Below are 15,150 nucleotides of genomic sequence, written 5' to 3' on the forward strand. Positions count from 1 at the left end.
ATTACTGTAATTGTATTGACCCGCAGAATTAAGTTAACAGGCCATTTTTACCACACAGGGAATGCCGTAAAAACAAAATCCATAAAACCATGGCAGAATTTCATTTTTTTCCAATTCCAATTTTCCATATCCATCTCATTTAGAAATTACAGCTTCCCACTACTTCATATGCAATAGCTGATCCTAGGAGAGGTGGGACTAGTAGTGTACAGGCACATAGTTATGCACTCCATGCCCGATTCTATCTCTGAGGAAAACCAGTAGTTCTTCAGCCCTTATGTTTCAATAATCGGTGGCAATCTCAGCACATGGACCGCCATCGATCAATGCTGACACTACAGGTACACTATAAAGGGATTCTCTAAGATTTACATATTGATGTCCCATCCTGAGGATAGGTTATCAAAATGAGATTAGCGGGGGTCCGACTCCCGGCACCCCCGCTGACCAGCTCACCAAGCACAGCACATTACATTTTATAATCGGCTGTACTTGGTATCACAGCTCAGCCCCATTGACTTGAATAGGACTGAGCTGCTCCTAGGCCATGTGAACGATGAACATGACATCACATGGCGTAGGAAGGAGCCTAAGTGCTCATGGAGCGCCACGGCTTCTTTATACAGCTGATTGGTGGGGGTCCCGGTAGTCGGGCTCTGATAATGATGACCTATCCTGAGGATAGGCCATTAATATGTAAATCCCAGAGAACCCCTTTAATGAAAGTAATTATGTATCAAAGCATAAAAAAAAAAGGAAAATGACAAAATATATTAGACAAATATGTTTTTAAACATTGTTTTTTACATTATTGCATCTTTTTATTTTTCAGGTTTAGACCTGAGGCAGGCACAGGTCATTGCCCTGTCTTCTGGCACCAAATGCATCAATGGAGAATATCTTAATGACCAAGGGCTGGTGGTCAATGACTGCCATGCGGAGGTTGTTGTGCGAAGAGCTTTCATCCATTTCCTTTATACTCAGCTGGAGCTACATTTAAGGTAAATTGAAATGTGCTGACGACACGACATGCTATGTGATCTGCTGTGGGGCAAATCTGTCCTCTAGATGACTGATCCACGCTCCTTTCATGAAGAAGACGTCTATTTATTCTGCGAATCTGAGTGACCAGCATTTGAAGGAAATAAGCAAAGCAATTTAATACAACTTTCATCTTTCAGTGTCTGGTCTATGAAAGCAGATTTCCTTTCATGAAGAATTAGATTTGCGGAAGTCAAGGGATACTTTCAGATATTTGTTTACATATTTCATGAAGAAACTGAACAGAACTGAACCGACTCAAGCAAAAGGCATGATGGAAAGCTAGATTTGCCGTCTCCCGTTGTGCTCAGATTTAGCCTATTTGCTTTTCTCCTGTATTCTAAATGTCCTTGTGTTTCAGATGAAGTAAAGCTATTACAAAACATATAAAATCCCAATAATTTACAGGGTACTCACTGGAAACAGTTGTGTAGAATTATTTTTTGAATTTCTTGTATTTTATTATGTTTCTTTTTTAAATAAGCTAACATCACTGCAGCTTATGGTACAGATTAGCCTTGTGGAAATAATATAGATCAATGAGTTATTTGTCCAGAGACAATTAGTTGTTCCCATTACAGAAAGTCATGGCACACCTCTAGCAAAATGGTTCCCAACATTTTTGGCATTGGGGAACCACTAGAAAAAAAATAACTATCTTGGGGAACCACTATTAATTTAGGCCAGACACAACGGTCAGACCCTACAATTAATTCAGTGGTCATAATGCATTCAGCCATCATACTCCACAATTAATTCAGTCTGGCCCTCACAGTTAAAGGGAACCTGTCACCGGTATTTTGTGTATAGAGCTGAGGACATGGGTTGCTAGATGGCCGCTAGCACATCCATAATACCCAGTCCCCATAGCTCTGTGTGCTTTTATTGTGTAAAAAAAACGATTTGATACATATGCAAATTAACCTGAGATGAGTCCTGTCCCTGACTCATCTCACATACAGGACTCATCTCAGGTTAATTTGCATATGTATCAAATCGTTTTTTTGACACAATAAAAGCACACAGAGCTATGGGGACTGGGTATTGTGGATGTGCTAGCGGCGATCTAGCAACTAATGTCCTCCGCTCTATACCCAAAATCCCGGTGACAGGTTCCCTTTAAGGGCTTGTTCACATCATTGTTATGTATTCCGTTATGGCTTTCCATTATAACGGAAGCCATATGATGGAAATCAAAACGGAAACCTTTAGAGGCATTCCGTTTTGATCCGTCATAATAGAAGTATATGGGCAAGCATAACCGATCCGTCTGGTTTCCGTTATGCCGGTCGGAAAACAAAGTTTTGTCGACAGAACTTTGTTTTCCGTCCTATATATCTTATAGATTCCATTCTTTTCTGTCCTATAGATCTTATAGATTCTGTTATTTTCCGTTATAACCATGTTATAATGGAAAGCCATAACGGAATGCATAACGGTGATATGAACAAGCCCTAAGTTGGATGTCAAACCCCACAATTAATTCCAACTCCAGACCCCTAAGCAAATGAACCCCCTCCACACCAGTTAAACCATATCATTGATTGTAGCACTGCCCGGTTATTGCCATCTATTGGCCCCCTCAACAGTGCAATGATGATGTTCTTTAGCCTAAAGCCCTTAGGGGCAGCTCATGTAAATGCTGAATGTGACATCTGGACTACTTCTGCTGTTGCCTCTGCAGAGGTCTATTGTCACCCCCATGCGTTAGTATTCTGCTGTGCTATAGTGCAGGATATTTGAGAAGCCCAGAGAAAGAAACACCAGAGGATGCAACCACCAGCTGGGTAAAGCACCCATGTCAGGCCAGGAGTTTCTTGGCATCCTGTGTAGACACTCAAACAACCACAGGGCACTCCTGTGGAAATTTCTGAACTAGGGTACGCCATCACTTCCTGGGTTTGACTGTTAGTATCCAATCTAGTAGTTATTTAAAAATTTCATATGTGTACAACTAAGGTCGGGGTCACAACACTATTTAGTTTTCTGTTCTGTTGATTCCTCCTGCCAGGACTTTTTCTCCCATTTAAAATAATGGAACTGACAAAAAGGGATGCAAAATTTGCACAACGGATGCTCAAAATAAAGGATCTTTTTTTTTTTTTTTTTTGTGGGGGGGGGGGGGGGTTCTATTGTCCTGATGGATCAGAAGAATGGAAAACTAAACGGTGATGTGAACCTGGCCTAAGGCTGCGGGTACCGAGTTACCATATTCAGCATAGCTGGACATCGCCAGGCACTGCCAAATCCTTACTATGATGGGATCCAGCAGGGATCCAACAGGTGCCAGAATAATACTGCTGCATCCAGTGGTCACTGGATCCCATTATAGTCAATGGGGATCCAGCGATGTCTGGCTATGCCAGATACGGTACCTCCTGTACTATGCTCCCCTGCTGCATTTACCGAACAGAGAAGTGAATGTAGCCTAATTACCAGATAAATGCTCTATTGACTGCCTCTGGTCCTTCCTCTGCCCTTGTGAAATGTAATATTGTCCAGTAGTTTTGTGACAGATTATCATCATTTTGGGATTATTATTGGATGTCACAATAAAGGAATATATATATAATCCCAATAATGAACTGTTTGCAGAGTTATATTTTTAACAGATTTATTATATTTTTATGACATGGTCACCTGCTGCCATCCTGAGCATTATCTACAGTAATGACAAGGAGTAATGTCCTCCTTTCACTGTAATAAAATATGTCCTGTCTCTATGCAGCAAGCACAGAAGTGACTGGGAAAGATCTGTTTTCATCCGGTTAAAAGAAGGAGGCTTCCGACTGAAGGACAGTGTCTTATTCCATCTGTATGTTAGCACATCGCCATGTGGAGATGCTCGGATCAACTCTCCCTATGAGATAACATCTAATTGTAAGTTTTACTTTCCAACATACATACATTTTCTCAATTTTCTGGTCAGTAGGTCTTGGAGATGCTATTTGTCCTTCTGGAGAGGGCTAGAAATGGCATACTGAGTCGTATAGGTCATACAATGCTCCAAGAAAAAACAATAAGCACATTAGCTTTCTTCCAAAAGAAAGAAAGCCTTCTCCATAGTGCCGTCTACTTGGGCTAGCTACACTATAGTCAATGTCTGACCCTTTAGCAGGCCTATCAACATGTCTAAGGATATTAGCCAGACTAAAAGCCTTCTTCTCTGAAAGAAAAAAGGGAGCCATCGGTTGCCAGCTGTTTCGGGTTATAGTGCCCGTTCGTACAGAGGGTACGGTTGGCTAGGTGAGAAGTCTTTGACACAGAGTTACATTTGCATATTCTGAGTTTTATACAAAAAAATGTTCATCATTTTTTGTTAATGAAACCAAACAATGCTAGTTTTGCCTACACACGTTAAAGGTGTTTTCTGGGATTTTTTAACTGATGACCTATCCTCTGGATAGTTCATTGGTTTCTGATCGGGGACACCCAGTACCCATTCAATTCAATGTGGCTGAGCTGTGCCTAGGCAATGTGACCAATGAATGTGACGTCACACGATATAGGCAAAGCTGAGAGAAGGCCGCAACGCTATTGTGAGTGCCAGTGCCTTCTCAACCAGCCAAATAGTTTAGCAGTTAAAAATCCCAGAAACCCCCTTTAAGAAGTTTAAGAAACAAACAGCAATGATGTGATACTATACCGATACATGCAAACGGTGCATATGAGGAAAAATTTTGAACTCTCATGTATATGGTATGGAAATGCAGCATAAACAACACAACAATCCGCCTAGAAAATCTGCATATCACACTGCCGTGTGCATACGCCCTGAAATCTCAGAGATTTGCATATTTCTTGCATAAGTCAGACCACTGAAACAAACGGAAATGTTTGCCTTCCCATACACCTAATTGTTCTTTATATGCTTATTCCAGGCAAACAGATTTTCTTTTGATTGCATTTTCCTTTGCCTTATCTGTACCTTCACTCTGAATCCACATGTGCAGTGAAAGAAGCGCTCCACTGATTACCATTTACATGCACAATATCAGTCCCCTCCGGCTCCTGAGAGCTATTTCGGCCATCCAGCTGATTTTATTACTGAAAAATTCAACATTTCTAAATTTCTCAACATATGGTCAGCCTTGTGTATATAGTATTAATGTGCACATAGAGCTTCACTAATTATCCAGTTCTCTGAATATAAGTGCATTTAGGGCTGTATTACACCAACAGATTATCTGACAGGTTTTCTAACCAATGGTCAGATGGCTGTTTACACACAGAGATCTTTTTGTTATACACACCAACTATTGGTCTGATTGGACAGAAATTGGTCAGATAATCTGCTGGTGTAATACAGGCCTAAGGCATAGACTGGCTATAAATTGCCTTGTCACAAACCAGCGGGTGTGAACCCACTGTGCCATGTGTCCTACCTCCTCTAAGGGCGTTGTATAAGTGAACCCCTGGATCTTCACAGTACCCCTGATGGTGGGGATAGACTTTCCTGAAGGGAACACCAGGTCGTTACCTCTTGAGGAGGATAGGCACACGAGGCAGCTGGTCCAGGCGGACCAGGAGGTACCTGAGAAATGTAACAGAGGTCCGGGACCGAAGGATGAGGCAGAGGCATAGTCAAACAGGCAAAAGGTCAGGGCAGGTGACATCGGGCACAGGTCAGGCAATCTGGATTGGCAACAGGAGAGTCAAGGCAAACAGGTAGGGATATAACAGGTGAAACAGGTAGCAGAATCCAGGAATACAGATGAGTCAGGAACACAAGAACACAAGCTGAAACCAGGAACCTTAGCAGGGCACAAGGACCTTGACATTGAGGCATCTGGGAAGGGGGCTGAACCACTTATATATGTGCAGGAGGGCTAGGATAGGTCAGCGATGTCACATGACCTAACCCATAAATCCCAGGAAGTGATGCGTGCCAGCCCTTAAGGAAGCGCTGCAGGAAACAAACAGCAACCATGCTGTGGCCAGGGCTGAGAGCAAACTGTGGAGCGAATCCAAGAACAACAGCACCCACACAGACAGAGCCCAGGACTGCAGCGGTGAATGGGAAGCACCGGCCGCAGATCACCTCTGAGCACGGCGCCCGGGACCGCGACGGTAAGCAGGGGAACAGCAGCGCACAGCAGCCGCTGTTACATGCCTTTTTTCCCGATTAGCTGATTTGGTTAATTCCATTGTGTTAAATGGTCCCTCACCGATTCACATTTAATGATCAGCTGTAATCCTTAGTGGGAACCTAAAAATGCTTTAGTCCCCTGCAGCACCACCACAGGAGGTATTATAGTGCCCACTGAAACTTCTGTATAATGCATGTTAAGTCCAGCTAGGACATATGAGAGACACTCTCAGCTTTTATAAATAGGTGCTGGTCCTAAATGTGGAAACCCCATCTATTAATTCAAAATACTCTAATAAGATATATAAAAATGGGTTTTCTAAACCAGACGGTCCTAATATAGGGGTTGGCCCATCTCACACATTGGTGCCATACCACTAGGATATGCCATCAGTGTCAGATAGCGCGGGTCCCAGATGTGGGACACGCACCTATCTCCAGAATGAAGCCCCCCAAAGTTAACAAGAGGGCACAGCACAAGCATGGCCACCATTCCTTCATATCTATGGTAATATTCTAAAACTCCCATAGAAGTGAATAGAGAGGTGGTAGCTCTTGTGCAGTGTGCTCTCAATTCACTTTATGGGAGTTCTGAAAATTGTAGAGCATGAGCGCTCAGCTCTTTTCAGAACTCCTATAGAATTGAATTGAGAGAACTCTGCACATGAGATGTGCGCTTTCATTTACTTTAGGGGCCCCGTTCAAGAGTTGGGACCTGCACCCAGGGCCGGCATTAGGGGGGGTGACAAACAGGACAATTTCCCAGGGCCCCCATCCCTAAATGGGGCCCCCTGCTGAGCTGCCCAGACAGATGTGTAAGAGAGCTGGTGGCGGCACCTGAGAAGAGCACAGACAGCACAGCAAGGAGCGCTGGTCCCTGGTCTCCCGCCCACTGTGGCCCGCAGAGTCCTTATGCTGTAGTGAGGCTCCACAGCAGTCAGGCAGACCTTGGCCCCGCCCCCTTCCTCTCTCTCTCTCTCTCTCTCATGGAGGCCCTGCACTGTGAATGTAATGGCCTCCTCTAGCCTGCTCCCAAGGTGTACTGGTGAGTTCAGAATGTCACCCTCTAATGACCTGACATATTTGCTGCCGGCTGCTTGTTAGCTGATGTGCCCTGACAGCAGGACAGTCCAGACCCTGGATTAACAGGAGGGGAGAAAGCCTGCAGAGAATATACAGGACCTGTCCTCTGCCCCCCCTTCTTCCAGCTTTTTTTTTTTTTTTTTTTTTTTTTACTATTTGCTGCCTGGAACACAGTTGTCATATCTATCTACCGATCTATCTCATATCTATCTATCTATCTATCTATCTATCTATCTATCTATCTATCTATCTATCTATCTCATATCTATCTATCTTTATCTCATATCTATTTATCTCATATCTATCTCATATCTATCTATCTCATATCTATCTATCTATCTATCTATCTATCTATCTATCTATCTATCTATCCCCTATCTATCTGTCTCTCTGTCTGTCTATCTATCTAAAATTATGGAAGAAAGGCAGCATTCTGACTTCAGCGAAACAAGTGGATTCCTTTATTCACCCAACACTCAATGCCATTGAGTGTTTGGGTAAATAAAGAAATCCTTTTTTTTTTTTTTCGTCATTTTTACTTGCATTTAAAAAAAATAATTCCAGATTTCTTTCTATTCGTTATTTACTTTTTTACTTTGAATGCAGAGAACAAATGATCTACATGTCTCTGCTGTCTCTATATACAGAGCACTGGTAACAGTGACTGTTTTTAGGTGTTTTCTGATTATTTAACAGGGTTAAGCCTCATGCAGACGTCCATGGAACACTGTCCGTGCGATACCAGACTGGCATCCTGCTTAGTGCAGGAGCGCATAATGTCATTGGTTGCTATGACGCCGTGCGCTTCGTGCCGCCACCGCAGTACAGTAATACACTGGTATGATTTATACGTGTGTATTACTGTACTGCATCAGCGGCACAAAGCGCACGGCGTCATAGCAACCAATGACTCCGTACGCTCTTGCACTAAGCAGGATGCCAGTCCGGTATCGCACGGACAGTGTTCTACGGACGTCTGCATGAGGCTTTAAGCAGGCCTCCTGGGCAAACTTGTTAAGGGAAGCACACTTAGGGCTCATGCACACAAACTTATCCCGGCCGTTCCATGCATTGTGGACCGCAGTTTGCAGTCCCCACTGCACGGGCACCATCAACTTGAATGTGTCCGTGATCCGTCCGCACCGCAAAAGACAAATAGAACATGTTCTATTTTTTTGCGGTACGGAGGCGCAGAGAGTAACCCCATGGAAGTACTCCACAGTGCTTCCGTGAGGTTCTGTGCCTCCGTTCGACACTGCTCCTCCTGGATTATGGACACATTCAAGTGAATGGGTCCGCATCTGTGATATGTGAGCACACGGTCGGTGCCCATATATTGCAGACGAGCAACGGCCGTCTGCATGAGCCCTTAGGCTGAGTTCACACTTCAGTTATTAAGTGTTCTTGCATGGCAAGACCACTTACTGTTATCTCACATATATATTCTTATTATTATAGCCAAATTTACCACCCTAACTCCTCCCACAATTTTTTCACTACCAGACAGTAATATACCGAAACGTGCAGATTTTTTCCCGATTGGTGTACTATTACTTCGTGGAATGTTTCGCCGAATGGTTCACGAAATCGGCATTTTTGTGGCGAAATTGGTCCCATAGGAATGAATGGCGGAATGTTCAAAACTAGAGTGGGAGCTGACAAAAGCTAGAGTGGGAGCTGAAAAATCAGGACATGATTTCTAAACTGCCACCACTCCCTCATTTTCAAGCCCACCTACACAAATCTTATATCAAAACGTTCAGCTATCCCTGCTGCCATAGTCCTGATAGTTTTCACAATATGACCATTTGTTTGCAACTTATGCCGCCCATTGACATTCATTGAAACTCCACTCTAGCCACCTCAAATTTGAAGGGCAATTTCTAGACTGCGACTGTGCCTTCATTTTTAATATTTCAGAGACATACTATGCGTCAAAATGTACGTCTGGGTCTTGTGATTCTCACGAAATAAAGCTCTTGGGTGTAGGATTTATAATTTTTAAACTACAGTCGTTTGAAGATGGCAACCGCCAATAAAGTGAGCAAATTGGGGTGCTATAGAAACCCAGGTGTGTGAGCAGCCAACAGAGTGACAAAAGCTAGAGTGTGAGCTGAAAAAAACGGACATGATTTCTAAACTGCCACCACTCCCTCATTTTTAAGCCCACCTACACAAATCGGCTGCTAGTGTTTTTATAAATGTATGTTTTAATGTAACTGTGAAGCACTTTGGGCAACAACATTGCAATTAAATGTGCTATATAAATAAATAAAAGTTGAAATGCATTTCTCACTCTATCACTCTATCAAGATTGCCATGTGCACCTTTTAAACCCCTTCTACCCCGGGCCAGTGTTCGCTCTGCTGCCCAGGCCATTTTTTGCAAATCTGACATGTGTCACTTTATGTGGTAATAGCTTTGGAACAATTTTACTTATCCAAGCCTTTCTGAGTTTGTTTTCTCATGACACATTGTACTTCATGATAGTCATAAATTTGAGTCAATATATTTCATCAAAATTTTTTTTTAATCCCAAATTTACCAAAAATTTTGAAATATTCCAAAATTTTCTAATTTCAATTTCTCTACTTTTATAATAGATAGTGATACCTCATATACTAATTATTTCTTTAAATTTCCCATATGTCTAATTCATGTTTGGATCATTTGGAAAATGACATTTTATTTTTGGGGGACGTTAGAAGGCTTAGAAGTTTGGAAGCAAATCTTGAAGTTTTTCGGAAAATTTCCCAAACCCTTTTTAAGGACCAGTTCAGGTCTGAACTCACTTTGTAAGGTTTACATAATAGAAACCACCCAAAAATGACCCCATTTTAGAAACTACACCCCTCAAGGTATACAAAACTGATTTTACAAACTTTGTTAACCCTTTAGGTGTTCCACAAGAATTAATGGAAAATGGAGATGACATTTCAGAATTTAACTTTTTTGGCAGATTTTACATTTTAATCCATTTTTTCCAGTAGCAAAGCAAGGGTTAACAGCAAAACAAAACTCAATCTTTATTACTTTATTATAATCTGCGGTTTACAGAAACACCCCACATGTGGTTGTAAACTACTGTATGGCCACACGGCAGGGCGCAGTAGGAAAGGAACGCCATATGGTTTTTGGAAGGCAGATTTAGCTGAACTGGTTTTTAGAAGTCCCCGTGATGAACCCCTACAGTAGAAACTCAAAAAAGTGACCACATTTTGGAAACTACAGGATAAGGTGCCAGTTTTGTTGGTACTATTTTGGGGTACATATGATTTTTTAATTGCTCTATATTACGTTTTTTGTGAGGCAAGGTAACCAAAAAATGTATGTTTTGGCACCGTTTTTATTTTTTATTTTTCTGACAGGTAAGATTATGCGCTATTTTTATAGAGCAGGTTGTTTTGGACGCAATGATATCAAATATGTCTACTTTCTATGATGTTTGTTTCCGTTTTACATAATAAAGAATTTTAGAAAAAAATATTTGGTTTTTGTATCTCCATTTTCTGAACTATTTATTTATTTTTTCTGCTGATCGTCTTGTGCAGGAGCTAGTTTTTTGAAGGAAGAGTTGACATTTTTATTGGTACCATTTTTGGGTACATATGATTTTTGGATCATTCATTATTACACTTTATGGGGCAAGGTGACCAAAAAATGGGCTGTTTTGGCGCAGTTTTTATTAATTTATTTTTACAGCGTTTACCTAAGGGATTAGATCATGTGACTATTTTATAGAGCAGATCGTTACGGATGTAGCAATACCTAATATGTCTACTTTTTCTTATTTATTTAAGTTTTACACAATAATAGCATTTTTGAAACTCAAATAATGATATTTTAGTGTATCCATAGTCTGAGAGCCAGAGCTTTTCAATTTTTTTGACTGATTGTCTTAGGTAAGGTCTAATTTTTTGCAGGATGAGGTGATGGTTTGATTCGTACTATTTTGGGGGGTATATGCCTTTTTGATGGCTTTCTGTTGCAATTTTTGTGATGTAAGTTGACAAATATGGCTTTTTTTTTACACAGTTTTTATTTTAATTTTTTTTACGTTGTTCATCTGAGGGGTTAAGTCATGTGATATTTTTATAGAGATGGTTGTTACGGATGTGGCGATACCTAATATGTATACTTTTTTTTTTTTATTTCACTTTAGCACAATAATAGCAGTTTTGAAGCAAAAAATAATCATATTTTAGTGTCTCCATTGTCTGAGAGTGATAGCTTTTTTTTTTTTACTGATTCTCTTAGGTAGGGTCTAATTTTTTGCGGGATGAGGAGACAGTTTGATTGCTACTATTTTGGGGGGCATACGCCTTTTTGATCACTTGCTGTTGCAATTTTTGTGATGTAATGTGACAAATTTTTATATTTTTTACACAGTTTTTATTTTTATTTTTTACGGTGTTTATCTGAGTGGTTAGGTCATGTGATATTTTTATAGAGCTGGTTGTTACGGACGTGGCGATACCTAATATGTATATTTTTGTTTATGTATTTCACTTTAGCACAATAATAGCAGTTTTGAAACAAAAAAATTATGTTTTAGAGTCTCTATGTTCTGAGAGCTATAGTTTTTATATTTTGTGGGCGATTGTCTCATGTAGGGGCTCATTTTTTGCGGGATGAGGTGACGGTTTTATTGCTACCATTTTCTGGGACACATGCCTTTTTAATCGCTTGGTGTTGCACTTTTTGTGATGTAAGGTGACAAAAATGCCTTTTTTTACACCGTTTTTATTTTTATTTTTTTATGGTGTTTATCGGACAGGATGGATCATGTGATATATTTATAGAGCCAGTCATTGCGGATGGGACGATACCTAATATGTGTGTTTTATGGGTTTTTTTCTGTTTTTTATTATAAAATGAGGGGAAAGGGGCGTTTTTTTTTTCTTTTTTTACTTTATTAATTTTATTACTTTATTAATTTTATTAAAAACATTTTTTTTACTTTTCGTTCTTTACTTTATTTCTGATGTTCACTTTTAGGGGTCTGATCCCCTCTGCAATAATACATCTGTATTGTAATGCATTGCCTGTTCGTGTACAACAGTGAGTAGTACACAAACAGGTTTCCTAGGAGACCCAGCCTGAGGCTGGATCTCCTGGGCACCTGTAGAAGACATTTCCCAATGCCGTGTAAGGCATTTGGCAGCCTCTGCACGGCATCGGGCTGCCTTCTGACACATCGAGTCCCTGCCACAGCAGCACAGGGACTCGATGCGTTCCCTCACCCGACAAAATCCCTTCTATGTCACAGTCAGCGCGGACCTCGGCATATAAAGGGTTAATCTTTGGCTTTTACAGCAATGCTGGCGGATACAGCAGGGGCCCGGCTACCAGGGACTGCCGGGCCCCTGCAGTGATTGCACGCGCACCGCTCCGGTGCCCGCCCGATCACGATGACGTACTATTACGTCAAATTGCGGGAACGCAGTGGCTTCCATGATGTAATAGTATGTCATATGTCGGGAAGGGGTTAAATTTGATCAATCAATTGGTTAGTGTAATCTTTACTTTCTTTACTCACTCCAAACACTCCACACAATTACTCTGCCCACTCCATAAAGTTACTCAGTCCAGCCTTTCCACATTTACTCCAGCCACTCCAACCACACAACAGTTACTCAAGCCACTCCACCCAGTTACTCCACCCATTCCAGTTGTAGACTACTGGTGGAGGCAAGAACACACAATTTCCCCAGAAATTTTAGATTTTCTAGTTTACATTAGTTATAGTGAGCCAAAACCAGGTGTGGGTCAAAAACACAGAACAGGAGGAAATCCTTCCATTATACCTTATCTCTGTGTAGGCTTCACTACTGGTTTGGGCTCACAATAACTGATGGAAATAACTGACCAAACAACTGAAGTGTGAACTGGGCCTTACCTGCTTCCTGACACTGGCTCTCGTGCTCTCCGACCTCTGCTCTGAATAAATGTGACAGTACTTCAGAATTTGGGGCCCCGCTTTTATTTCCGCCCAGGGCCACATTTTGTCTAAAACCGGCCCTGCCTGCACCTATCTATTATTGGTGGCATATCCTTGAGATATACTATACTAATACTGTTTAGAAAAAAATAATGAAAAAAATGTATTGCATATAATAATTTTTCTTTAAAAAAATCACCTGACATTTTCAGTCTACAGCTCTTCTGTAGACCTTTATGTTTCCATGGTTACAGAGTACAAATCGACTAGTGTGTGTACACTAATCTTGGAATCATTCTTCACCTATGTGGAGAATGGGGGACTCTTGTCCTGCCAGTTTGTATACTAAAAAGAATAATAACCAGTTGAGGCCCCAGGGATGCAAAAGTCTTACTTTTGATATACTTTAATTTATCTTGTATTTTTTTTCATTGGATCAATTGCAATATTGGTTGGGAATAGGATCTATCTAAAAGTTGACTCCAGTGTCCACACCATGTCTTCTTGTTTCATCTGTACCAGTTTTTTCTACAAGCACCAAAATCAACAAAATTATAAAAACTAAACTTGCACTTATGCATGGAAAGAAAGAAAAAAGACCTCCACATTACAACAACATAGAATAGGGCTGCCATCGGGGCAGTACAGACAGAACTGTAGTCAGGAGCCCCATAGGCTCAGCCATATTAGTATTCCCTTCAGTGCAGTGACTATAAGGGCTGATTCACACGACCATGTGGCAAAGATGGTCCATCTATTGGCTGCATCTCTCAGACTGACATCCTCTCCCCTGATCCGAACCAACTGCATCATAGTGTTTCACGATAGTCAGTTGGTTCCTACATGATTATGGATCTATTGTACTGTACTCCAATGATGAGGTACAGTACAATAGACCTTCAATCAGATAGGCACTGACTGTATCATAAAACACTATGATACAGTCCGTTAGTCAGGCGAGCTGGGGTCAGTCCAGGAAATGCGGCCGACACACAGACTCCATTTCCCAGACTGAACATGCTCATGTGAATCAACCTTAATGAACCTCCATTCAATATGGGGAGGGGAGGGGCCCTCTCTAAGTACAAAGACATTTACTAAATTATTTTACTGGTGTCAAGTGGAAACGGAATCTCATACCTGCTGAATGGCAGGCAGTAAGTTTACTGCTACACTATAGACCTTCATTTTAAGATTATACAGTATTACTATTTTCTTTACAGGCATAATATTAAATAAATATTATTACTGCTTAGTAGCTTTTTAGGCACTTTTACTTTCCATCTTTTCTTTTATGGTAAAAGAAAAGCTAAAAGTTAAATTTTCCTGTTTAACGCATTTACTAAACAAATTATTATACAGGTCTCTATTGCAAATTGTCCCCCAGACCTTCTCCATTACTATGTGGTGACCTTCTGTGCCTAAAAGCTACTACACAGACGTACTATTTATTAATATAGATGTGAAGACAGCAGTAGTACTAGTTTTTTAGGCACAAAAAAAATCCTATGTTTGTAAAGGTTTGGTTCTATAGTGCAGTGGTGAACTAAATAATATTACTGTTTTCTGCGCAGGTATATCAAATAGTAAGAAATGTTTAGCAGCTTTAAGCACAGATAATCCAACCCTCACAGTAATATACTGTAGTTCTATAGGGTAGTGGTAAACATTATGCCTGCCATGCAGAAGGTCTGGGATTCAACTCTTAAGAGAAACCCGTAAAGAAGCAGGAAAATAGGATGTTTCCAGCTGTTCTTGTTCAGTAAAAGAAAAGCTGGAAAGTAAAAATTCCATTTTTCTGCAAAGTTAATGTTACATAAAAAAAATAATGGAGCAAAAACCAATTACAAAAAAATGTGTTTCTGTAAGGCCTCATGCACACGACCGTTGTTGTGTTCCGTTCCGCAAAATGGGGTTCTGTTGTTCCGTGATCCATTTCCGTTTTTGTGTCTTCCTTTGTTTTTGGAGGATCATTCAGACATGAAGGAAAGTAAAA

The 15,150-nt window shown here is 40.9% G+C and overlaps 1 protein-coding gene across 1 annotated transcript in view; it reads left to right on the plus strand.

The window, feature by feature from the left end:
- The window catches only part of LOC122939486 (double-stranded RNA-specific editase B2-like), a 529,987-nt gene that overhangs the window by 487,182 nt on the left and 27,655 nt on the right, over positions 1 to 15,150 (plus strand). Inside the window, exons 6-7 of the mRNA XM_044295555.1 lie at positions 833 to 1,001; positions 3,770 to 3,921. Coding sequence (XP_044151490.1) covers positions 833 to 1,001; positions 3,770 to 3,921 — 321 coding nt within the window. The remainder of the gene's footprint in view (positions 1 to 832; positions 1,002 to 3,769; positions 3,922 to 15,150) is intronic.

Source organism: Bufo gargarizans, chromosome 5, assembly GCF_014858855.1.
Source record: "Bufo gargarizans isolate SCDJY-AF-19 chromosome 5, ASM1485885v1, whole genome shotgun sequence".
NCBI classification, from domain to species: domain Eukaryota; kingdom Metazoa; phylum Chordata; class Amphibia; order Anura; family Bufonidae; genus Bufo; species Bufo gargarizans.